General features: G+C 42.1%; 2 protein-coding genes across 5 annotated transcripts in view; one reads left to right on the forward strand and one right to left on the reverse strand.

The window, feature by feature from the left end:
- Nucleotides 1-3,388: 3,388 nt before the first annotated feature.
- NFYB (nuclear transcription factor Y subunit beta) lies at nucleotides 3,389-22,157 on the forward strand. 4 transcript variants are annotated; one of them, XM_086712499.1, is made up of 8 exons: nucleotides 3,389-3,533; nucleotides 6,110-6,195; nucleotides 12,731-12,824; nucleotides 14,212-14,342; nucleotides 17,595-17,792; nucleotides 19,044-19,125; nucleotides 20,491-20,570; nucleotides 21,712-22,157. In XM_086712499.1, the coding sequence occupies exons 3-8, from the start codon at nucleotides 12,731-12,733 to the stop codon at nucleotides 21,742-21,744; spliced, it is 618 nt and encodes a 205-aa protein (XP_086568625.1). In that variant the 5' UTR covers nucleotides 3,389-3,533; nucleotides 6,110-6,195; the 3' UTR covers nucleotides 21,745-22,157. The 4 variants fall into 4 exon arrangements, 3 of the variants coding, with proteins under 3 accessions (XP_086568625.1, XP_086568627.1, XP_086568626.1); XM_086712501.1 differs by having other exon boundaries at nucleotides 21,727-22,157; XM_086712500.1 differs by lacking the exon at nucleotides 3,389-3,533 and adding an exon at nucleotides 4,306-4,355.
- Nucleotides 20,739-26,181, reverse strand: part of HCFC2 (host cell factor C2) — a 50,483-nt gene continuing 45,040 nt past the window's right edge. Inside the window, exon 17 of the mRNA XM_086712496.1 lies at nucleotides 20,739-25,321. Within this exon, the coding sequence (XP_086568622.1) occupies nucleotides 25,230-25,321 (92 nt within the window). The 3' untranslated portion in view covers nucleotides 20,739-25,229. The remainder of the gene's footprint in view (nucleotides 25,322-26,181) is intronic.

Below are 26,181 nucleotides of genomic sequence, written 5' to 3' on the forward strand. Positions count from 1 at the left end.
CGAGCAAAGGAAAAAAGGAGACGTTAACAGAAGAGCGGTGAGGGGATAGATCATAGATACCATAGGGCTTTTTCCAGGGAAGAGGCAACCATTCATTTCTGAAAGAAACAAATCAAAAGTGCTGATTATATTTCTTGCTAAGCAAAGGACAGGTGCACTGTAAGGCAGAGTCTGTGAACAAAGAAATCTGTGGCCTTCCATAGTGTTTTGGAAAGCGTGGGTTCAGAGATTCGCACTTTTAGAAGCTGGACCGTTTGGGGATGAGTTGACCTTTAGCTAAGGAAGCAGGATTACTGGAGTGTGGCTGTCGCTGATTGGCTGACTTTCTAAAGCAAGGAGCTGTCGCCGCCAAGTGAGAGGCTGTCCCTGATTGATTTTTAAAAGAGATTCTGGTTGGTTGTACTATGACCAAAGAACAATTAGTCTTTTCCTCTGTTCAACTTGGAACGAACAAACTTGTCACCCTCCGCTTTGCAAGGCCACTGTAAAGTCTTTGTCTCTTACTCTGAGGGAAAGGGAGAGATACTGGAGGATTTCTGAGCAGAAGGGTGACAGGATCTAATTTACATTTTCCAAGGCTCACTCTGGCTGCTGTGTAGGCAAGGGTGGAAGCAGGGAGACAAGTCAGAAGGCCAGGTTGCTGCCGCCGTCCTGGTGAAACGAGATGTGGCTTGAACCATGGGGCTAGTAGCGGGGGTAATGAGAAGGGCCCCCATTTGGGATATATTTACTTACAGACAACAAATAAGTAAGACAATCCAATTCGGCTAAGTATATGGGAGTGAAAAAATGTTTACCTTCACATGAGTGATACGACCAGATGCCCTCATAGAGTAACCCAGGGTGGGGGGCTACTTTAGGAGGGGTGAGGGAAAGACTCTTTGAGGAGGGAAGATATCAAAGATGAAAAGGAGGCGGTTAAGACCTTGAAGGCAGGAGCCGTGTGTGTGTGTGTGTGTGTGTGTGTGTGTGTGTGTGTGTGTGTGTGTGTCAGAGCCAAGACCAATGTGTTTAGAAGGTGGAAAGGGGTAGGGGAAGAGGCAGCATTTGGGGAGAGGGGGAGAGAAAAGCAGAAGCCAGATCCTTCCAGGCACTGAGTGCACAGAATGGATTGAGAAGAGAGGGCGAGAATAGAATCAGGAAGTTGGAAACAGAGACCGTTCTGTACTAGACAGTGTCATCATGGAAGTTCTATGAGGCCTCATTAAAGTAATAAAGTAGAATCCAACCGGGAAGTCTTCATTGTGCTTTGTTTGCCGATTTATGACTCCTATAAATAATGGTATAAGTTAAGGGGCAGCTATGGTGTGTGGACTAGTAAAAGAGACAATCACCTGTCCTCTGACCTTTGGTGAAAAGTCTAGATTACTCTAGAAGCAATAAAACATCTGAACTGTCAAAAAAAAAAAAAAAAAAAAGAAAGAAAGAAAAGAAAAAAGGAAAATCTAAATTAGTCTAGATACTGTCTTTTCCATGACTAAACTCTGATACACGTCTTTCACCATGTGATCATGAAAAACAGTTAATGTTTACTGGGGGGCTTCCTGAATGCAGATATAAAAGGCACAGAGAACTCAGGTTGTCCAGATAGCATGACCTGGGATCCAACAGCAGAGGGGTGTGGCACAGGCCCTCGGTCTTTTAGAGTTAGCTCCTCAGGGTAAGGAGAGGGCTTTACCCACCTTTGCAGCCCGGGGCTTCCAGCCTAGCTCCTGGTAAACAGAGGGAGCTGAATAACCCTTTTGTTGAATCTTGATTAAACATGTCAGTTAGATCAACGGTACTGAAATAACAGCATGTTAACTCAGCGAAAGCAGTCACCTTGCAACTTTTGGTTCATCATCCAGTGTGTGGATTAGTCATGCTTCTCTCAATCCTACTACTTCCTTTTTTATATTTCCTGTCTTTGAGACATCATTTCACTCTGAAAACTCCACTTGTAGGGGAAATCATAGGGAAAGGGAGGAGTTCAATGCAGGCCAATTTTACTACTTTTTAGCAAATAACACTTAAAAAGTTTGATAGAGATTGAAATTCATATTATATAGAGATCTAAGATAATGGACCAACTTTTTTTTTTTTTTTTTTTTAGGGCTTTCTTTGTGCATTTTATTTACTTCCAAACAATCCTAAGAAGTAGCTAGTATTACTCCCATTACAGAGATGAGGAAACTCTCGCGGAGAGATACAGAAATCTGGCTAGGGTCACAAGCCAGGACGAGGTGGACATGGAATTCAAATCAACTTGTTTGATTCCCCAGTGGCATTGCTACTTACTCCTCTTGGAATAACTTGGAGGCTTTCACTTGTCTTCGCTTCCTTATTTGCTCTTGAAATGTTAAAATATGCAGAGAAACAGTAGGAGCTCTATAAATAAAACATGCCTATATATTTTTAAATGATTAAAGCTGGAAAGTTTAATGTGGCACCAGGCCACTTGTTTAGTGGAAGTAAAGGGAACGCGATTCCCGGCTCCCGTTGCAGAAATCCTGCCGCCCTTTGCAGTGAGCGGTGTCTGGCTCACAGCCCATCTGTGATGGTCACAGCCGAGGGAAGTCCGACCCAGACTGCAGTCAGGGAAAGACAGCGGGGGAGCTTGGGCTGCAGAAGCGAGAACAGGCCGTGGATTCTTGCGGCCCAAATAATCATCCGCTGGGAAAAGCTACTTGCCAGGTAGCAACTATTGGGGGTGCGGGGGATGGGGGCGAGAGCGACAGGAAATGCAACATTTTAGATTCAGGGTTAAGGCTGGCTAGACTGACCAACCTGTTAAACCTGAAAGAGAGGGTTGTATCTTTAGATGAAATCTGAACAACGAACCCCCGAGCTCAAGTTGACCGAGGGGAAGCCTTTGTGCATTTGGCAACGTTTACAGGCACACAAGGAAAACACGAGGCGCTGAAGGCATTCCAGGAGGTAGCTGTTGCTCAAATCCACCTGGTAGATCGAGTGTCGCCCTGGAGGGCTGTTTCTGCCCTTGGTTTCCCCTTCTTAAAAAATCGAGGCGCAGGCACGCTGCCCTCAGGCGGGTGAGACACTTTCATGTGGGGGAGGGAGGGGACTGAAAAGGGGGGGAAGCCTGGGATATCACGCTTCGAAGAGGCCCGGGAAAACACCGTGGGAAGAAAGCCCGCAGAGACCTCAAGAGGGTGCCCGGGTCTCGGCCCCGGTAAGCCCCGCGGAGCTCGGAGGCCGCCGGCCAGGGCAGCGTAGCCTCTGCGGGAAGCCGCCCGCCTCGGCCCGCAGCCTGCTCTGCAGGCTCCCGCGGCTGCGGCCGCTCTGCACACCCGGCGGAGGAGGGCCGGGGCGGGGCCGCGGCCGGGGGCGGGGCCGGGGCGGGGCCGCGGCGGGCGGGCGGGCGCGCGGGAGGCGCGGAGGGAGGGTGCCGCGCCGAGGGAAGCGGCCCGCGGCGGAGGGAGGGGAGGCCGAGTCCTGGAAGCGGAGCTCCGCGCTGGGACTGGTTCCTTCGCAGCCATTTTCTGTCCAACCAAACAGCCGATTGGAGACGGGAGCCAACCAGGGCTGCATTGGAGGTTTGTGTCTCGCTTCGGCCAATGATCGCTCCTAAACCGACTCCACTTTAGCTCGAATGAAATGTCCGTCTCCTCCCGGCGCCGTCCCCGCCGCCAACGCCGCCGCGGCCGGGGCCATTCGCCTCCCTCCCGCCCGCCCTCCCGCCCGGGCCGGGGCCGGGGCTGCGGCCGGGCCGGCGCCTGCGAGGCCGCTCCCGCTGCGGGCCCGGCCGGGGAGCGGGCGCGGGGCCGCGGCGCGGCTCTTTGTGCGCCGGGCCGAGGAGCGGCGGGACGCGGGCCAGGCCGCCTCCTGCTCGCCGCCGCCGAGCTCCGGGCCCGAGGCCGAGGAGGGGGCGTCGGGGCACCGTCCGGCCCCCTCTCGGCGGCGCCCCGGCCGGCTCCATTTTGTGCGGGGAGCCGGGCGGGGGCATTGGCCCGGACCCCGGTCCCGACCCTGCGCCCTTGGCCGGGCTGCCGCGCGGAGTCCCCGGGGGCGTCCCCCTCCCGCCCGCCGGCTGGCCCGCGGGGGCATGGCGGGGCCGGGCCGCTTTGTCTGCCCCGGCGCCCCGGGCGCGGCGGGCGGGCGGCAGGCGTTGGGCGCGGGCCCGGGCCCGGGCCCTGGGCGGGCGAGTCGGGGGATGCGCGCCAGGGGCGACCGCCCCGCACCGGCGGGACTGACAGTCGGCCGGGCCGGGCGGTGGGGCCGGGGCCAGCCCGCGCACCTTCGTGGGGAGGAAGCGAGGTCCCCGGGAGGAAGGAGTGGATTTGGTTTCCCCGCAGTCTGGCTTACACGTAAAGAATGCAGCCATCTGGCGGCTTGCGGTCCCTGGACTTGCCCCGAAGGTGGGAAGGAAGCCTTTCGGATTGGACTAAGGTTTTAATCTTCGGTGGGAGGCGGGGAGGATCTGCCGGGCCTGAGGAGCAGTAGTAGTCTTCGAGAACAAAGAATTAGAGAGCACCCACAAGTCGTAATCTTGCCCAAAGTACTGTAACAAGGTAATTAAACAAGGTTAGCTAGCATACGACCTTTAAAAAAATTAGCATCCTACTAACCCGCATGGACTCCCACGGTGCCACGGTTCGTGCCCCGAATCACTGGGGTGGTTTGGGCTTTCTTAGTATGGAAAGTAATCGGCAAAATAAAGTGATAAGATAAACTGATCGATATAAGTGGCACTAATAAATAGGGGTTTTATTTGTAAAGTATTGAAAGTTTAACTAGAATGCCTTAAAAGGCAATTATTCCTTCCCCGCACTGCTCCTGTAGCTTAATTTAAGGATTCTATTGATGCAAAACTCTGGTTGTTGATGCCAAAGAATGGAGGGTGGAGGAAGGGTCTGCTGCTTTTCTTGGATACAAATTTGCATTTCTTCAGACATTAAACAGATGTATGCATTCCCTTGAGCTTTCACATATATCATAACCTGCCTTTAGGAAAATATATACCATATGAGGTGACAGTGTTTATCTTTAATGTATTGAATCTAAATATATACGGAGTCAACTATTTGGGTGAGTGTGATGAGGTGTGTCCCCCGCATCCCCCCCCCCCCAAGCAAAACACATAAATATATATAGCTCTATTATTTTAAGTGTTCTGGGGATTTTCTTTCTCAAAGACACCCTTAAAAAAAAACACGCTTCTAGCTACAAGGAAGGACTCTCCGGGCAGTTTTGGGGGTTAGAAAGAGGACAATATTTAAGAAGAAATTAGACATTGCTTTTAAGATTATAGCAGAATAGACAATGTCATCCTGTCTTTGCTGCCTGGACTGACATCTAAAGAATTCAATTCAGTGGCTACAATTTTTTCTTCTGTTTACTAGCTTTCGTGCTTGAATGCATATCATTATTTTCTCTTCCTTTAAAATTAATACTGAAAGGAAATGTTTTTGTTTTGCCCCTCCCCCCAATTTAATTGCTTCACTTGAAAAAAGGAAAAGAACAAATGAGAAATGGAGGTTGTAACATTGTAATTGATACCAATTTATTCAGCTATTTATGCTTTGCAGTGAAAATGAAGTGCTACTCAGATGCAATTTTAGTCCAAAATGGTGGTGCTTTAAAATGATAAATAAAGGTCTTAATTGATCGTGTTCCATGTATGCTTTCTGGGCAGCATGTTTCTTCTTTCAGTATAATCTGAGGTGTTTAATTTAAAATAAGCATTGTATTCTGAGATATTTTTCTCCCCTTTTGAGTTTTTGGACTCCTAAATTTCACTGTAAAATATTAAGATCATCACCGAGAAATTAAGTTGGGGCATTTGTGTCTTGAGTGTTAATATTTTGAATAATTTAGATGTGTAAATTTTGGTCTCTGGCATATAATCTGGGTGTTGTGATGAATATTTATGATGAACATGACTAAATTCAGGGTTATGTTAGAAAAGCAATTCCTCCTGCCATAGAATTAACTGTTTTGCAAAGTCTCCAAAATATATCTGCCAATTTAAGAAACCTTTATTGGGTGCCTGCTTTTTTGCACTCGATTGAATAAGAATAGTAGGCGAAATTATACATGCCTTTTAAATTTTTACCAGGAAGGAAGCCTGTAGGCTATACGTTGTTACTACTAATAGATGTTTATCTTCTAGGTTGAAATTGGGCGAAGGGTAGACACCTTTCAGACAGGTGTTCCTGAATACCACTGGCAACACGGTTCTGACAGTATTTCCTAACAGTAAGTACGTTTTACCATTTTGGTTGTTAATTAGATTTGAACAGTAATTAGCTGGGAACAAAATTATAACGGATGTATATTGGAGGTCCCAGGTAGAATGAATGCCTTTCAAGTCTAGACAGGCAGTACCTGCTCATTCCTGTTGCTTCCTTCTTTTTAGTGACTTGCATGTATTGTTTCCTGTGGGCCCCTAAGCGCTGTGGAGGCTACAAGATAAAAAGCTTGTCCCAGCTCTTAAGAGGCTGTTTTGCTGGAAGGGCTTTAATGGAACTGAATGCTTAGAGGACATTATGCAGGGAAGGGAAGACGCTGGTTTTAAGGGTAGCACAGGTGGGGTCAGTGTGGGTAGCTGGGAATGTCAGGGACCTAGCCTTGAAGGCTGAGTGGAGTTTGGATAGGTGGCTATCCCCAAAAGCAAAAGCTGAAAGCAGGGATTAGTAACTTCTGTTTAGGGGATGGGGAGTAGATCTGCATGGTCCAAGTGGGAAAATCCTAGGATAATCTAGTGAGAGATACTACATCTGTGATGTCAGGCACGTCACAACTTCCTTGAGCCGTGACTCATGCCTCACTCCTAAAATAAAAGAGCTGTACCTGGTGATCCTTAAATAAGGCACATTCTAGCACTAAGATTTTTATCAGCCCTGAAGATAGAGTTGGAAACAAGTTTAGTTAGGTTAAATGGGGGATCCGCTCGCGTAAAGCCATGAAAACCTAGGTTTGGATTTGATGCTGAAGACTTTTAAAACCATTATAGGTTCAAGAGCTATAGAAACGGTGTTTTAGTGAGATCGGTCTTAAAACAGTATGTACCCAGGTACGGTGGGTAGTAATCCAGTGGCAACAGAAAATGGCTGGGCATATCCACAAAACTTATTAAAAGAGGTAACAGTTCAGGTGGAACTTACAGGAGACTGAAGAACGTAAGATGGCACGGGTATAATTAGCCTGGAGTGTGGGATTGAAGTTGTGAAAAGGAGATCAAGGAGTTCTTGTCCATTGTCTCGTTGCAGGACACGGGGAGGGTGAGTTTCCTTTTCCAAAACCTTAAGTTGGCAGTGATGGGCTATCAGACACGTTCTACAGGCACGGCCTGCTGGAGCGGCAGGCAGGATATGGTGGGAGATTTAGGATTTCTAAGCATAAAGTGGTATTTAACGAGTTTTCCTTAAGAGAGTGAGGGAAGAGAGAGAAAACATAACCTGGGATGAAACTAACAATTGGGAGGTAGGGAGGAACAAATAAACCAGGAAAGAACATTGCTTTTGAAATCAAGGGAGAAGAGAATTCCATGTGTGAGTGTGTGGTCCACAGTGGGCAGCACTACTAACCACAGGCAGGTAGGATGAAGGCAAGACTATTGGCAACTTTTGTTTTTTAAGTTTGTTTATTTTTAGAGAGAGGGAGTGGGGGAGGGGCAGAGAGAGAGGGAGAGAGAATCCCGAGCAGGCTCTGCACTGACCTGAGCTGAAATTGCGAGTTGGACACTTAACCAACCGAGCCACCCAGGCGCCCCCGATTATTGGCAACTTTAAGAGCAGTTTCGGTGTCATGGTGGGGTGGAGAAGCACATGTCCGGGGGTTTAGGAATGGAAAGGTGCATGAGGACCATCAGGGGGAGAATGATAGCTAGACAAGGGTGTGGAGCAGAATTACGGTTTACGAGTCTGTGCGTACTTGTGTGTGTTCAGTGGGGGAGACTAAGCATGTTTAAGAAAGAGTAAAGAAGCTGGTCAAGGAGGACTGAAGATCCGTTAGAGGGGAGGAATCTTTTTGTCATTTCTTCTCCTCAAAGAGATAAAAAGGCATTGGTCCAGAGGACAGGTGACAGTGGTTGTGTGAGAGAGAAAACCATGCCTAGAAAGAAGGGTGAGAGCTGTATCTGAAGGGACAAAAATAACACTAGGTTACATTTGTTAGGTTCTTAGTACGTATCCTGCACTTTGCTAAGTATTTCTTATATAATAACTTCACTTCTCATAGCAACTCCATTTAAAAAATGGGCAAGTTGAAGCACAAAGAGGATGGTAAGTAAAGACACAAAACCCGGTGGTCTATCCTGAGAGATCAGGTCTGTCCTGATCACAAACCCAAAACCAGGTGCATGGCTTACACCTCACAGATACTGTCCTGGCTCGAGACGCAGCTTTAAATGTCTTTAATACATGAGGTCAGTAGATCTAGAATTGAGAGACGGTAAAGTCAAGATTTAGGCTGATGGGCTATGGGAAACACTAGCAGGAACAAGTACTGTAAAGTACTTGGCATCTGAGACTCTGGATTTAACTCCCATTTACTGTGCCGCCTTTGGGCAAGTCATTAGCCTTCCCTGACCTCAATTTCCTCATCTGTTTCGTGGGGTTGTGAACACTGACTGCATGAGATATTTAGAAACTGTTCAATAAATGTTAAACATACTAAGGAAGGAACTGTTTCCTGCATTTGTGCAAATTATTAATACAATTTAAAATACTGCTGTATCACAAAATTACAGAATGAACATGTACTAGGCAGCTGTTTCACATAATATTCTAGAAAACAGTATCAGTTCAACTAAGTAATTAGAATAGCCAATAAAATTAATTTGAAGGGAGGGGCGCCTGGGTGGCTCAAGTCGTGATCTCACACTTCTTGGGATAGAGCCCCGCCGACGGCACCGAGCCTGCTTGGGATTCTCTCTGTCCCTCTTTCTTTGCCCTCCCCCACCCGTGCGCACGCACTCTCTCTCAAATCAATAAACATTAAGAAAACTTAATTTGATGAGACTGAACTACTCTTTGTCTATATTTATTAGTTCTTCTGGATCTAATGATTTGTCACTTTACCCATGTGTTGTCACTCTCCTACATGCTCTTCCCTCTTCATTGTCTGGATAAAGCCCAACACTTCAGCTTCTCTGTTCTTACACCAGGTACAGATGTGCCACGACTGGACATCCTGGTGCCAGTGCACATTCGTGGTCACCAGCCGCAGCCCCGCTCCTCTCATGGCTCAGCGCTTCTATTCCCCGCCCTTCCCACTGTCTGTCTCCCCAGCTGCAGCCATTCCAGCAGCGTCCTCTCGGGCCTTCCTCCAGTTCGTTTTCAGTCCGTCACCAGGACTGTCGATTTGACCTCCTACAAGGCTCTTTCCTCTGCTCCCCTTGTTCCCCAGGGCTGTTGTCTAGGACCAGACACGGGGAATGTTCATCGTCTCGCCTGAAGTCATGCGCTGACCGCAGCCTCATGGTCCTTAGTGGTCTTCTGCCTCCATTCTTGCTCCCCTCTGTCCATTTCTACACCGGACTATAGCCAGAGTGATACCGTGAAAAAGAAATCTGATTTGCACAATTCCGCTAAAACTCCCCTTTGATTCGCTCTGACTCACGAGGCACTGCTTGCTCTAGCCTCTACTTAGTACATTCCAGTTCACCAGTACTATATTTTGTGTTTGCTTTGCCTGGAACATTCTTTTCCCATTTTTCTTTGCCTGATTTCTGTCTTTCAGTCTCAGTTGAAATTTCATTTCCTATGACTGCTTCCTTGACTCCCCAGACTGGTGTGGTCCCTTTTGCAGTAAGCTCTCAAAGCATGTAACACAACACCTTTGTTTTCCTTAGCATTTGGCACTAGCAGTTAGTTAATTGTCATTATTTAATAGCTATATATAACATTTACTGAGTACTGCTATTATACTATGCTAAGTCCTTCCATGGTGAGTCCTGTCTCGTCCCACGTGCTCAAGATCTCATGGCAAGTAAGTAGGAAGGAATTCAAACCAGGTGATAGGATTCCAGAGCCTGGGCCTTGGCAGTATTAATAGACTGCATTCCCCAGCCCTTCCCCCTGCTACTAGTTTACGTAATATTTGTCTTCTCTGCAAGATGAGGACAGAGATCTTGTCTGTGTTGTTGACTGCTACGTCACCAGCACATAGCACGGACCTGATAAATACCACGTGCTTACTTGGTAAATATTTGTTAACTGGCTTACTTAAAATCTACAGGCTATTTTGTATATTTTTAAAGGAAGTTCAGACCTTGAAAAAGCCTTTGGGATGTATCTAGCAAGTTTCCCTGCCTCCTTTCCCCCCTCATATATATGAGTGGCTAGCATAAGCATCAAAGATGAGGCTAATTTGTTGAATGCAAGGTACTAAGTTGCCTTGGGGATTCAAAGAAGAGGACACTAATTTTAGGCTTCGAAATGGGGTCTTATCAGAAAGATTTCAGGAGGATGGGAGAACGTTGGGATTAAAGTGTGGGGCAGGATTTTCATGGTAGAAAGAGGAGAGGAAGACAGAGGTGTGGTGAAATGACAGAAAAGCTAAGACCTGCAGACCCAAAGACACAGCTAAGCCAGTGCCCTCAGGGTGGATGGGACCCGCCACCTCCTGAGAACACACGTGCCAGACATAGCCCCGTAGCAAGTTCCCTTTATTTCATTCTGACAAGTCTGAAATACTTTCAGAAGTATTTCTTGGAAGACTGCCGTTCAGTGGCTAATGCTGTGAATCCAAATGATAATCTTGCTGCTAATCCAGTGCATGAGAAGATAATATGATTTAAACTTTATGCCTTTAATATTTTTTAATATTAAAAAATGTGTGTTTATAAATTAATTAATCTCTCATATTCCACCCCGCAAAGGTTTTTTTCCAGTTGTAGATTCTGAAACAGCCACTTTGGTTCTTTCTCCTGAACCTTGATCTCCCTTAATCTCCCTTAGGGCACTGGAAAAAACTAGTCAATTCACAGATATCCTCATTGAGCTGTCTTTATGGCTAATAAATCCATCACCATATCTATTAAGGATCACTCTCTTAGTCTCTTGTTAGCATTTTAGAATTAAGATAGCATTTTATTTTGGGGTAATGTTTCACATGTTAGCTGTTTAAGATGGGGAAGGTGGTATTATTTCCATTTTATATAGAAATACATTTAATGGGTAGGGATGCTGTTTTCAGGATCAGTAGAAGAGTCCGAATCAGAGCTCACTGCCTGTTGTTTACCACTTCTTAGAAGACACTAAGAAGTGTCATCAATAAACAGGAACCCTTGATACCTAATAATAGGTACTTGCACAAATTACTAAAGGCAGGTGAATTCTATTTTCTAGCCCCTTAGAAAATTATATAAATTATGGAAATGTGTCTTTATCTTACAATTAAATTAGATACCACAGTCAACAGATGCATCAAAGAAATGCCATGTTTTTGAAGACGTGGAAACTAGCTTGGTTATTTTACTACTAGATGAAAATCTAACAGAGATGGAAAAGACATGTTAACACAAGGGCTTAAATAGTGCAGTCAAAACATTAAGTCCTAGGTCTTGAGAATCCTTTAGGATCAAGTGTCTCTTTTGGATTGGTCTGAAAGCATGTAGAGATTGTATTTAATTTTTGCTACACTTTTTATTCAGGTAATGCGTTTAAAATTTTTCTACCCACAAATAGCCAGTCCCTTCCTGCTTTGAATAGTATTATTTGCAAAGCAGAAAGACTTCTAGGATTTGCTATGTTGGTGACATGGAATGGAGACAGTTCAGGGTTAGGGTTCAGTTTTCTCTAGATTTTCCCTCTTAGAATTCTTTTAGCTTTGAGCAAACTTAATTAAGCAGGCTTCTTTTAAAATAAAGTCACTTTAATTCTCATTCTTGTCTATGGTTATGGTTTTACTGTCTTTATATGTAGATGTCCAATCTCCCTGACCCCTCCTTTTCTTTTTCTTTAAAGGATCTAAAGTTTGAGGGCGGGAGAAACTGTTGACTAGATTTAGAGATGACAGCCTCATTCAAAACATGGGTGTGCTTATAAACATGGAGAACAAACTGAGGGTTGCTGGAGGGGTTGTGGGAGGGGGGATGGGCTAAATGGGTAAGGGGCATTAAGGAATCTATGGAAATTATTGCTTCACTGTATACTAACTAATTTGGATGTGAATTTTAAAAAATAAATAAGGAAGTTAAAAAAAATGGGTGTGCCTTCGGGTTGCATGGGTGCAGATGTGTGCAAGGAATCCATATGCTTCCTATACCAGACAGTTTGAATCAAGACATTGTCCCTTGAACTTCTGTGAGACAGCAGAGACAGTTTGCGGCAGGCGCAAGAGGGTTTGCGTAGGGATAACAGGCTTTACTGTAGCAGGAGAGCGGAAAGTGATGGACACGGGTGCTTGTAGGTGACTGCTGAGCTGGTTTTGGCTTTGCTTTTCATTCCAGGGATAAGCTAGGTTCTAAGTCGGGGTTGTCTGCACTATACGTGAGGCTTATGGAATTGAAAAGAAAGAGCTGTGTGTTTTAGATTCATTTCCTCGTTTTGTTTCTCCGTTGGTCTTGTGCTTATCACTTACGGAGGGTGGCTTGGGGAATTTTGAATCATTGGGAAAAATTATCCAAAGGTTTCCAAATCAAGAAATATAAATGTTTTCTTTTAGTAAGCTTAAGGCCTTGAAAAGTAATTGACCCACCCTGTGACAGCTTATGAGGATTGAATCTAGTATGCTTTTTTAATACAAGTTTTTCTGAAGGGTATTGCAAACCTTTTTCTCCTCGTAGATGGATGGCGACAGTGCTACAACAGACGCTTCTCAGCTAGGCATCTCTGCGGACTACATCGGAGGAAGCCACTATGTGATACAGCCCCACGATGGTAGGAAAGCTACGAGTAAAACACTGACTGCAGAAGTAACTTAGTGGAAATCATGTTACCGTCACATTCTAGGTTACTTGGGTCTTTACAGGAAAATTAGCAATCTTGTGTCAAAGGTCAATGATGGTCTAAGAAGATGTATCATGCTTTTTTTATTAGAAATAGTCTTCAAAAGAATGATGAGTTCTAGAAAAGAATTCTATAAATAAAGTATGCCTTTTAAAAACTGGTACCGTTTTTTTAAAAGTTTGTTACTGATGTCCTACTTAAGTACTGAGTATGGCACATTCTTTTTCAGTTGATACAGTAAAAAATTCTTTAGAGGGTGAGTTGCTAGCTATTATATTTCTAGTACTTACGAACAGACTTATTTTTGTTTTTCATTAAGTATTAAGTTTGATCTGTGTCAGCTGTTAGGATGGCAGTGTCATGTCGGCCTGTGAGAAATAATTTACTTTGTGGCACTCTGATGTGTAAGATTAAAAAACACTAAGATATATTTTTTTAGAAGGCAGTTGGGGGTGGGTGAGAAGTTACCTCATCCTAAGACAGACACACATAAAAATGTAACTTGAATCAGCTTAAGTGCCTTTCTTTTTTAATACACATAAATAGTGGGAAGTTTACTTACAAGACACTGCATTTAGTCATAAAAGGATATTACTGGTATTGTGAAAGCTTCAGTTATATCTAAATCTATACAATTTGAGAATTCACTTTTTGTAAGATCGCTGGATCAGTGCAATAGCTTTGTTCAAAAACTTAGTATCAATCTAATTGGGTCAGTAATATTCAAGGCCACTTTTCCATTCTGTATAAACTTGGCTTTGGATAAACATATAAATAACCTCCTAATCTAGCAATATGAAAGGAACCCTCAGTCATAGTCTGTAAGTTTTCCAGCTAAGTTATGTAATAAATATTTCTGAGTACCCCTTCTATGGAAGATGCTATACCAAGTTCTAGGAAGTACACAAAGCTGATCCCTGGCCTCTGGTAGCAAACATCTAATAGGGAGGATGAGAAAGAAAAAGAATTCTAAAATGTGTCACAAAAAACACAGAGCAATCCTGTGATATTTTTGTGAAAGGAGAAATCACTTCTGAAGGTGCTGTGGAGATGTTTCTGAGCTTTTTGGAGAATGGATAGGTGAGGTTTTAGTAGGCAGATCTGAGGACAAAAGTGTTTGAGGCAGTGGGTTGGAAATTAAGGAGTGGGTTTGGTTATGGCTATGAGAAAACCGTGAAAAGAACTGCTACCCTCCTCCCTAAAAATGCCTAGGAAATGAACCAGGATGTTCTGAACTTAGATTGTTTCAGGTAGTCTTCTCTATGACGAAGTAAAGGTTGTGAGAAACGTTAAACCTGAGTTATTTTTATTTTTTTAGATACAGAGGACAGCATGAATGATCATGAAGACACAAATGGTTCAAAAGAAAGTTTCAGAGAACAAGATATATATCTTCCAATTGCAAACGTAGCAAGGATAATGAAAAACGCCATACCTCAAACGGGAAAGGTAATGCAGGGGAGACATTTTACCCGGCTTGCTTTTTCCAGGGGAGAGGGGAATGTAAACTGCATGAATATGTATATACAGTTTCTGTATATAGTCAGCTATTGTTTTCAGTCCTTTAGTCACTCTTTCTCTCTTTCAGTTCTACACCCTTAGTTACTGGACAGTATTCCATTTTCAGTTCCCGCAGCCCCCGGTGCTTCCCCCTCCCCCACTTGAAGCAGATAAAGTAGAATTAAGAATCTTTTTAAAATATCAGGTTTGCCAAAATGAACAAATCAGGAGACTATAGATGCTGGAGAGGATGTGGAGAAATGGGAACCCTCTTGCACTGTTGGTGGGAATGCAAACTGGTGCAGCCGCTCTGGAAAACAGTGTGGAGGTTCCTCAAAAAATTAAAAATAGACCTACCCTATGACCCAGCAGTAGCACTGCTGGGAATTTACCCAAGGGCTACAGGAGTACTGATGCATAGGGGCACTTGTACCCCAATGTTCATAGTAGCACTCTCAACAATAGCCAAATGGTGGAAAAAGCCTAAATGTCCATCAACTGATGAATGGATAAAGAAATTGTGGTTTATATACACAATGGAGTACTACGTGGCAATGAGAAAGAATGAAATATGGCCCTTTGTAGCAACATGGATGGAACTGGAGAGTGTGATGCTAAGTGAAATAAGCCATACAGAGAAAGACAGATACCGTATGTTTTCACTCTTATGTGGATCCTGAGAAACTTAACAGAAACCCATGGGGGAGGGGAAGGAAAAAAAAAAAAGAGGTTAGAGTGGGAGAGAGCCAAAGCATAAGAGACTCTTAAAAACTGAGAACAAACTGAGGGTTGATGGGGGGGTGGGAGGGAGAGGAGGGTAGGTGATGGGCATTGAAGAGGGCATCTTTTGGGATGAGCACTGGGTGTTGTATGGAAACCAATTTGACAATAAATTTCATATATTAAAAAAAAATCAAAAAAATAAAATATCAGGTTTGGGCAGATGGAGTTGTAACTTCTATAATGTTGCAGCAAAATTGGGTCTTTTTTTTTTTTTTTTTTTAAGATTTTATTTTTAAGGAATCTCTACACCCGGCTCAAACTCAACAACCTCGAGATCAAGAGTCGCATGCTCCACCAACTAAGCCAGCCTGGTGCCCCCAAATTGGGTCATTTTGGACTGATACAGAAAAATCCTTATATTTGGAAGCAGCTATTTTTGTACAATCATAAATACTAACACACTTTTGAAGTTAACAGGCAGGATTCTGTTTTAAGTAGTTCTGTCTTGAGACAAACAATCATATAGACTGTTATTTAGAACAACTTAAAAACACTCATTGTCACTCTCCTCATCACTTGGTCTGAATTAAAATCCACACTTTTTATATTATATATAACTCAATAAACTTTCTTTCTCACTGCAGCTTATAAAGTACTTGTGAAAGTAATAAAGATCACAAATAAATAGATTATTAAAATACATCACTAAGGGGGTCCCTGGGTGGCTCATTCGGTTGAGCATGTGACTCCTGATTTTGGCTCCGGTCATGATCTCATGGTTTGTGAGTTTGAGCCCTGCCTTGGGCTGTGCGCTGACAGCATGGAGCCCACTTGGGATTCTCTCTCTCCTTTTCTCTCTACCCTTCCCCTGCTTGCACGCTCTTTCTCAAATAAATAAACTTAAAAATATGCATTCCTAAGCCTAGAAGTTCCAATGTGAGAGGTCCTCCTTATATTTTAAGGGGAAATAAATCAGAGCTGCTGATTGTTGTTGAAATAGGTTAAGACTGCATGCCTCAGCCACCGGCCACGTACGGTTATTGAGCACTTGAAATGTGGCTGGTCTGAATTAAGATGTGCTGTAAATGTAAAACATACTTCACATTGTGAAGGTTTCGTATGAAAAGAAGAATGAAAATCTCTCCCATTTTAAAATGGATGCTGTGGGGCGCCTGGGTGGCGCAGTCGGTTAGGCGTCCGACTTCAACCAGGTCACGATCTCGCGGTCCGTGAGTTCGAGCCCCGCGTCAGGCTTTGGGCTGATGGCTCAGAGCCTGGAGCCTGTTTCCGATTCTGTGTCTCCCTCTCTCTCTGCCCCTCCCCCGTTCATGCTCTGTCTCTCTCTGTCCCTAAAATGGATGCTGTGTTTAAATGTTAGATAATAACTTGGATTTGTTAGGTTAAATCTCAAAATTCATTTCACCTGTATTATTTGTATTTAAAAAAATTTTTTTAATATATATATACTTTTGAGAGAGAGAGAGACACAGAGCACAAGTGGGGAAGGGACAGAGAGAGGGAAACACAGAATCTGAAGCGGGCTCCAGGCTCTGAGCTGTCAGCACAGAGCCCCACGTGGGGCTCGAACCCACGAACTGTGAGATCACGACATGAGCCAAAGTCGGACATTTAACTGACTGACCCACTCAGGCGCCCCTCACCTGTGTTTTTAAACCTAGCTACTAGAAAACCTAAAGTTATGTATACAGCTTGCATTATAGTATCTTGCCTGACTGCATTTATGCAGCTCTTGTTTGCTTTTCTCCGGGATATAAAATAGGCATGGAGATAGGAAACAGTATGTTTCAGCAAGGATTTTTGTTACTCCTGTTAGAAGTGACTTGGAATTGTATGATTTAATTCATTAGCTTTACTTTGAAACCCCATACCCTTAAAAGAATTCTCGCTTTTATAATGAGGTAGCCGGTGTGCCCCTTTTTGGTGGGCTTTTTAATAAACTCAAAGCCTGTACCTGACACTCTGGATCTTCAGTAGTAAAAATGTCGCCAAATGTCACTATTGTAAGCCTTACGTGAATTCAGTGTTTTGTCTTTTTAAAATTTTCCAGTGTCCTTATTTGCAGAAATGCTAGGGCAGAGAAGCGACCCCTAAGTGTAGCCCCGCAGTACACTATATACACAGGAGACTGATTTTCTTGGGGCACCTGCTTAGTAAGTGTTCGTCTTTATGGGATGGTAAGGACAGCCAGTGGTTGCTTCTATGCCTAAATTGTATCTGTTTCCTGTGAATAGTTGTCAAGGCTTCTCTCACTTGTATTCGAGTTTTTGTTCTCATTCCAAAGGTTGGAATTTTGATAGCACACAATTTGTCAACGTTATTAGCATATATTTCAGAGATTAAATGTTAACAGCCATAAACTGAAATTTATAGTCTTCTGAATAGCCTTTTATTTCTGCAGGTTGTTAGGAAGGGGATGGTTACATTCCCTGCAGATTTACCTGTGATTTTTCTCTTCAGATTGCAAAAGATGCCAAAGAATGTGTTCAGGAATGTGTAAGTGAGTTCATCAGCTTTATAACATCTGAAGCAAGTGAAAGATGCCATCAGGAAAAACGGAAGACAATCAATGGAGAAGATATTCTCTTTGCCATGTCTACCTTAGGCTTCGACAGTTATGTAGAACCTCTAAAATTATACCTTCAGAAATTCAGAGAGGTAAATAAACTCTTCCATTATGCTTTTAAGAAACTAAGATATATGATTTACTTTAACTTTTTAAATGTATCATTCATCAGAAGAAGTATATGGTCACTTCTATTACTGTATTTAAATAGTAAGTCCTTTCTTTTTCCCTTTATTACTAATGACATCATAGTTATGTAATGATTAAGAGCACGGACTCTGGATTCCGGCCACCCGGAGGCTGGTTCCAAGCTCCACCACCTGTAACCTCTGGGACCCTGGGCAGATTATTTCAATAGGTTAGGCCTTGGTTTCCTGGTCTGTAAAGTGACGTGAGTAATAGCACCTACCTCACAGAGTTACTGAGAGAACTAAGTCAAATAGTCCACGTATAGCACTTAGCTTGGCTGATCGTGAGCACTCAATGGTAACACGCTGTTATTATGATTAATTTAAAAGAGGGAGCGTCTCAAAGCTTGAGGCCTTGCAGATAAGAAAAACGGAATTGTAACTTTCCTTTTTTGTTGATTAAATTCTTCCGCATTTCTTACTGGGTTTATCTTTGCCCGTGGTACGAATTTTGTGGAAATAAATTGAGATCAGCGTATTTATTTCCACACTACCACTTGGGTGTCAGATTCACATTGCTTTCAAAATACTTCCTTAATAGCTTTAATGTTAGAACCCCATTAAATTAGTGACTTAGCATTGAGTGATTAAAGTAGGAAGAGAACGTGTTAAATTCTTCACAGTACTTTTCCAAATCTTCTGCATCATAGAACCTTAGAAGTGGATGGAAACTTAGAGCTCTATGGTACAAACTATAATCTTGATTTAGGAGTTTGAAACTTTAAACTTGCTATTATAGTGCTGTACTGTCCGGTTGGCTGAGAGCTTTATATGTATATAGTTAAATGATAACTTGGATCATTTATAGTAGATTTATGGGCTGAATATTTATAGTGCTTTTCAACAGACTACTTCATCTGTAAATAGACTTCTATTTTCCTTTTGATGCAGTGTGGAATTAGAATGATTTTATTTTTATCCGTAAATATTTTAGATTTTCTAGGTCATTACTAACGCTGCCTTGTGATGATTACTGCTTATATAAAAAGTTAGCATTTTGAAGGGCCTCTTTGTATGTAATTAACCAGAAGTGTTAATACTCTGTGCAGTGTTTGTAATAATAGAAACTCCTAATTTTAGGAAACAAGCATTCTCATCTAGAAAACAGTGTCTTTTGAATGCCAGTGATTACTTTTTTGATTTGTCCTTCCCCAGGCTATGAAAGGAGAGAAAGGAATTGGTGGAGCAGTCACAACTACAGATGGATTAAGTGAAGAACTTACAGAGGAGGCATTTAGTAAGCAGTGTTATGATACGTTTATGCAACTGAATGTGTTCTTATAAGTCACATAGTTTGTTAGCAGTGACTAATACTAAGTGTGGGGGTACTTTTGGACCATCAGCCCTGAGTATTCTGACATAGCACTTCTTTAGTTCATGCCCTTATAGTTGAAGTCAGTGAGGGATAAGTATCGAGATTGAAATTCTGCCGACATTATAACCTTTCACCCATAGTTCTGATTTCAGTAGCCCCTAGTTTTTGCTTTAAGATTTCACATGAGATAGGAATATTGAGAATTGTAGTTTGTAATATAAAATCTGTGATTTAAATAAATTTGAACTGATGGGTTTTTTGAAAAAAATTTGAATAGGGGCACCTGGCTGGGTTAATCAGTGGACTGTGCAACTCTTAATCTTGGGGTTGTGAGTTTGAGCCCCATGTTGGGTGTACACATTACTTTAAAATAAAAAATTTGTGGGGGCACCTGGGTGGCTTAGTCGGTTAAGCATCCAAGATTTCGGCTAAGGTCATGATCTTGCGTTCCTTGAGTTCAATCCCTGCGTCTGGCTCTGTGCCGACAGCTCAGAGCCTGGAGCCTCCTTCAGATTCTGTGTCTCCCTTCCTCTCTGCCCCTCCCCCACTTAACGCTCTTTCTTTCTCTCTCAAAAATAAATGAGCATTAAAAAAAGAAAATTAAAAAAAATAAAAAATCTGGAGAAAAAGCCCTGAATATTGTCATATGGGTGAAATAAGAGGTCTATGGTGACTCTGTGTCTCATATAAAATTTATACGCATATATTTTCTTTTTCTCATACGTAAAATATATACTGCTTAGTTATGGAAGTGTGGCTCCCAGCCAAGCCTATGGTGTAGATCTACTTAATGAATTAGAAACTCCATCCAGTCTCTCTGCAGATTTGTACACATGGGCAGTTAGCTCAAGTGCATTTAATTTTACTTTATTTTTAGTTTATTTATTTTGAGAGAGGAGGGAGGGGCAGAAAGAAAGGGAGAAAGAATCCCCAGCAGGTTCCACACTGCTAGTCCAGAGCCCAACACAGGGCTCAAACTCACAAACTGCAAGATCATGACCGGAGCCAAAATCAAGAGTCGGATACTTAACCGACTGAGCCACCCAGGCGCCCCAGCTCAAGTACATTTTGGAGAAATGAAAATTCAGACAATTGAAAACTGCAATAGGAAAAATGTACTTTTTAGGGAGTTTTTTTTTTCTAAAATGCTAAATGTGGGGGTTTATGATTTTGTCCAAGATGACACTGATTAGTGGCAGAATTGTAATGAGACATTAATGGCATGACCTAAGGTTCAGATCGAGAGAGTAGATGTAATTCTTTTCCTGCTTTAACTTTATCTTCCAGCTAACCAGTTACCAGCTGGCTTAATAACTGCAGATGGTCAACAACAGAATGTTATGGTTTATACAACGTCATATCAACAGGTAAAATACAGCCTTCTTTGTATTTTAAATTATTGTAAAAAATTGTACCCATTGATTTTTATCGCAGGTAGTTAATTTCAGCACATTACAGTTGACCCTTGAACAACACGGGTTTGAACTGCACTGGTCCGCTTAATTATTTATTATGTTTATTTATTTTTTGAGATAGAGATAGAGACAGCATATAAGCAGGGGGGAGAGAATCTCAAGCAGGTTCTGCACTGTCAGCACAGAGGCCAACACAGGGCTCGAACTCATGAACTGTGAGATCATGACCTGAGCCAAAATCAAGAGTCAGACATTTAACCTACTGAGCCACCCAGGCACCCCTACACCAGTCCACTTATATGCGGATTTTTTTACAGTACTATAAATGTGTTTTCCTTATAATTTTCTTAATAACATTTGCTTTTCTCTGATTTTGTTGTAAGACTATAGCATATAATACATGTAAACATAAAGTATGTGTTAATTGACTTTATGTTATCAATAAGGCTCTGGTCGACAGGCTATTAAATTTTGGGGGCGGTCAGAAGTTACATGAAGATTTTCAACTGTGCAGAGGTTGGCTCACCTAACTGTTGTGTTATTCAAGGATCAACTGTGTTGTTATTATTAAGGACCTGATAAAGAAAGTTGTTAAAAAATTGCTTTCTCAAAATATATAATTGTGTATTCTCTTACTAATTAAATGTGTACACACATATTCGTATCTGCATAGATTTCTAGAGAGATGCATTAAGAAATTATTAAAGTAGCTCCCTTGTGTAGAGAGAATGATTTGAGAGTGGGAAGTAGATTTCTTTTTCATTGCCGATTTTTATTTTTTTTTTACTTTTTTTTTTTAACGTTTGTTTATTTTTATTTTTGAGACAGAGAGAGATAGAGCCATGAACGGGGGAGGGTCAGAGAGAGAGGGAGACAGAGAATCTGAAACAGGCTCCAGGCTCTGAGCTATCAGCACAGAGCGCGATACGGAGCTCGAAGTCACAGACGCGAGATCATGACCTGAGCTGAAGTCGGACACTTAACCGACTGAGCCACCCAGGCGCCTCTCCTGTTTTTATTCTTTAAATGCTTATAACATGTTATTTGAAAATTATTTTTAAAATCCTGCTCAATTTAAATTTTCTAATCTTAGATTTCTGGTGTTCAGCAAATTCAGTTTTCATGATCTGAAGAAATGGTGGAATGGGAGTGGAGAGAAGCGAGTCTGTACGATTCTGGAACCAGAGACATTAGAAGGAAATGACTGGGGGAAGATGTCTCTTTGTATATTAAATAGCTGTAATGTAGCTTCCTGATGCTTGACTAATTGAGGTGTTAATTCTGACTTGAGAATCTTTTTCATGAATGATTTTAAAGAAAAATTTGGATTTTAAAGGTATTAAAATATTTTTGTTTTGTACGAGAGTTTGTCGCTCTGTATGACTCCTGTATGCATTGTATATTGCAATTTATTACTGTCAGAGATTTGTAGACAGTTTCTTATTTTCATATTGAATCATGTTACTTTTGTAATTCAAGTAAGCAGCTGGGTTAATTCATGATGTTTGCCCTTTTAATAAAATATAAGGGTAGAGTTCATTTTGAATGCAAGTTGCCTTTATTATAAATTTGAGTTTGTCTTGGTTATATAATATCTTGCATGGTAACCTAGCTAGATTTTTAGCATTTGCCATATTTATTAAAATTAATTTTTTGTAAAACATTCATAGCTTAAGCAGCACCATTTTTTACAAAATGTAATTGAAAAATTAAGTGTGAATGCAGAAGCAAATATTGTCTGCCCTATTAAACTTGGTGCCCTTTAACAGTGTTTACACTGTTCATTGTGCCTGTTAAGATAGTTTTAGTTTATTGGAGCTTTTGTTAGGACTAGATTTGTTTTTGAGCTACATTATTATGAATGTTGGGATTCATTTAAGTTTAATGTAGTCCTAGTGCTCTTGAAATGGTGCCCCTTTCATTTTTATATGATTTTTCCAAAGCATCTCTTCAAATACTAGAGTATCCTCTTCCAGAAGAGGAATTTTATAGTCTGATGGTAAATGTCCTCATTTTACCTTTTTAATTGAAACGTCAAGTTTCCTGTTACACTCTGGGAACCAGGAAGCGTTAGACATCCTCATGTGTCCACAGACCTTTTTCCGCATGGGTGAGTGAATGCAGTGAAGAAGAGTGAGTGCTGCGGACGGATGGCGGACGGACGGACGCCGTGAAACAGAAGCCCCAGCTCCGAGTGCGCCACCGTCTCGATCTCTGCAATAAACTAAACTTAAGACAGTTTGACTTTGTATAATTTAGTAGTGTGTGCTCGAGTTGTTCCTTTTTTAAAGTGAGGATTTGTATTTCCTCCTTTTTGTTGGTAATTGAACTGTTTTGTTTTAATATCAACAACTGCTACTGTACAGTTTGCCTAAAAGGCAGTTTGAATGTCCTCTTGGAAGGACACTCAAATTTATAAGATAGAAGCAATTTCACAGATACAGGCTGAACAGAAATATTTACTTTGCCAGAAGGCGCCTTTGGGGGCACATCTGGACTAATCTGAGGTTAAGAACTCCCTCACTACCCTCCCATTTAAAAGATAATCTTCATTACAGAAAATTCAAATAGGCAAAAAAAGGAGGGGCATTAAGCAAAATCAACTATCATCCTCCTATGCTGAAATAACCAATGTTAATATTTTGGTAAAGATCATTCGTCCTTTTACTTTGCTAAATATGTATATTTTTATACAAATGGGCTCATACTTGCATACTGTTTTGTAACCTGCTTTTTTCACTTAACAATATATTGTAAACATCCTTCCCAGGTCATTACATGGTCTTTTATTTTTATTCATTTATTATTCTGTTGTATGGCTGAACCGTAATTTATTCAATCCTCTATTGGACATTTTGACTATATGCATCTTTTCACAGTTATAAACAACACTTCACTGAATCTTGTGTACATCGATGACTGTTTTCTTGAAATAAATTCTTAGAAGTAGTATTGCTAGGTTAAACAGATACATAAAAACTGAAGGCCTTTGATACTTCTCTATTAATGTATTTATGAAATAGTTTCTACTTGATCCAGGCAGTATATCACTATATAACTGATAAAGGCCCTTGGTCTTTGATTATCAGACTCTTCCTCTAAAATCAGTTTAAAGATGACAACTTTAAGACTTGTATCAATACAAACCACAACAAATGTCTAAAGTTAGTAATTGGTTGGTAGTACTGAAACTTGAGGTAAAATCAGGTCAAGTCTGGGTTATGTGGCCTTCATCCTCTGAAAGGACACTGGCACCCTGCTGGGATCAGGTACGCAATCTCCTTCCATGCATGGGAGAGGCAGTGTCGGCTTCTTCCTTGGCCTGGGTTGCATTTAATTGAATGTCACATTTTCTTCCCCTAGAACTTCTTAACCAAATAAGCTTGTACATTAACCTAAAAGTGTTTTCTTTACAACTCTGGAGATACTGATTTTATGAGTATTTAAGAGAGAGATGGGCTTCAGTGACTAAGTCATAGATGGAAGGACGTTCGTAACCTCGGTCTTCCTCCTCACTACCTCATTCTAACACAGATGCTTTAGTCTAGAGAGAATTTTGCGTGTTACCTTCCCAATGTCATATACTTGAGTATGATGATGTAATCTGTGTTTCTTTTCCTCCTACAGTGTAATATCTATGCAGTATTTTTTTTTTTTTCTTCCAAAACATGCCTTATTGCCTGTTTTCTAGATTGCCTTAGTGGGATGAAAGAATGCCAGTTACCTTTAATGATTCCGGCTGAACCTAGTTATGAGGGCCCAACTAAAAGGATTTCTGCAACAGTATCAATTAAGCATGACAAATGAAAAAAAATCATTTCTAACATATGCCAAGAATAAAACCTTGAGTACAAGATTTTTAAAAAATATGTATTTTCTCTTTAGCATAAGTCATTTTATCAGTAGTCCAAAACAAGACCATATTTGCTTTATATGATAAAATACATTTCTGAATCACTCACATGATACTGGGTCAGATCTATACCAAAAGCTAGGCTATCTTAAATATGTATGTTTGGTTTCCCTGAATTAGACAATTTATGTTTAGGTATATTGACTTTAAACTCATATTAAGTGTTAGTGTGCTCATGAGTAAAAAATAGAACAATCCCAACTAATACTCAGTTTTAATTTATGGTTTCTTTTAGAGCTGGATATACTCCTTTGCTCACTTCAGGTTTAGCTTCCTCTTGCTTGTTAGGCTCCAATCCTGATTTCTTGGCTCCTTGTGCCAAGTGCTTTGTGTCTTCTGCCCTCCCCACCATGGCCTTAAACACGTATGCTTCCCTCTGCCTAGAACATTCTTTCTCTTCCTGTGCCTGGCTAAGTCTCACCCTTCAGATTTTAGCTTAAACTCCATCAGGAAAGCCTTTAAAACTTGTTAAACCTTCGTATTACCACATAGAGAAAATGTCACCACCCCAAACCGAGTAGGTTTGTACACAGCCTATATGTTGGCTGCTACAGCCCCTTAGACATTTCTTTCAAGACAATGCTGCTTTTTATACCTGATTTTAAGGATTTTAAAACCAGAAGGCAGAATCTCTTCAAGTCATGGGCCACAGATGACATTGGGATGGGTCCGTTTCTCTGGCTGCTGGCTATCACCTTTCAAGATGTAGGCTTGCCTAACAACACAGTTCCAGCTTTCCCTGACCGGCTCCAGAGTCCGTTTCCTTTGGCACAGCACGGTAGATGGATACCTGTGCAAAGCAACGTATTGTAAAAACTCCTTTGCCAAGGTTCACGCCAGCAAGCGTGCCAAATGACGGCAGTAAAGTACGTGCTGGCTCTGTAGAAACCTAATGGCCATCGGGGGTGGAAATGACAAGTTGACAGGTAACTCCTCCATCTTTCACAATACAGAAGATGACAATATTGTGACAGGGCAGAGTGCACACTATTGCCTCTTGGCAGGTATAATTTAGGTCTTCCTTGAGTGTCCTCTAAGAGCAAACAGTAAGTCTTTGGCACCTATTTTCCAGGGCTCAATTTCAGAGTATATCTGAATGAAAGAGATTTCAAAACTTTAAGCACCAGGTACTTGGTTGAAAACACATTGCGGGGCACCTGGGTGGCTCAGTCATTTAAGTGTCCGGCTTTGGCTCAAGTCATGATCTCCTGGTTCACGAGTTTGAGCCCTGTGTCGGGCTCTGTGCTGACAGTTCAGAGCCTGGAGCCTGCTTTGATACTGTGTCTCCCTCTCTCTCTTCCCCTCCCCTACTGGTACTCTGTCTCTCTCTCAAAAATAAATTAAAGGGGGCGCCTGGGTGGCTCAGTCGGTTAAGCGTCCGACTTCAGCTCAGGTCACAATCTCGTGGTCCGTGAGTTTGAGCCCCGCGTCGGGCTCTGGGCTGATGGCTCAGAGCCTGGAGCCTGCTTCCGATTCTGTGTCTCCCTCTCTCTCTGCCCCTCCCCCGTTCATGCTCTGTCTCTCTCTGTCTCAAAAATAAACGTTAAAAAAAATAAATTTTAAAAAAATTTTAAAAATTAAAAAAACACATCGCTAGGCAAAGACAAGTCATAACGGATGGTGCCTTACAGCCAGGGCAGGTATGCCAAG

The sequence above is a fragment of the Puma concolor genome, chromosome B4, assembly GCF_028749965.1.
Source record: "Puma concolor isolate L17-30 chromosome B4, mPumCon1.1.hap2, whole genome shotgun sequence".
NCBI classification, from domain to species: Eukaryota; Metazoa; Chordata; class Mammalia; order Carnivora; family Felidae; genus Puma; species Puma concolor.

Bases quoted from the DNA above. Each gene is read 5' to 3' on its own strand.
- NFYB (XM_086712499.1), top strand. From the start codon at position 12,731: ATGGATGGCGACAGTGCTACAACAGACGCTTCTCAGCTAGGCATCTCT. The intron at 12,825-14,211 runs GTAGGAAAGCTA...TTATTTTTTTAG, and splicing joins TGTGATACAGCCCCACGATG to ATACAGAGGACAGCATGAAT. The intron at 17,793-19,043 runs GTAAATAAACTC...GTCCTTCCCCAG, and splicing joins ACCTTCAGAAATTCAGAGAG to GCTATGAAAGGAGAGAAAGG.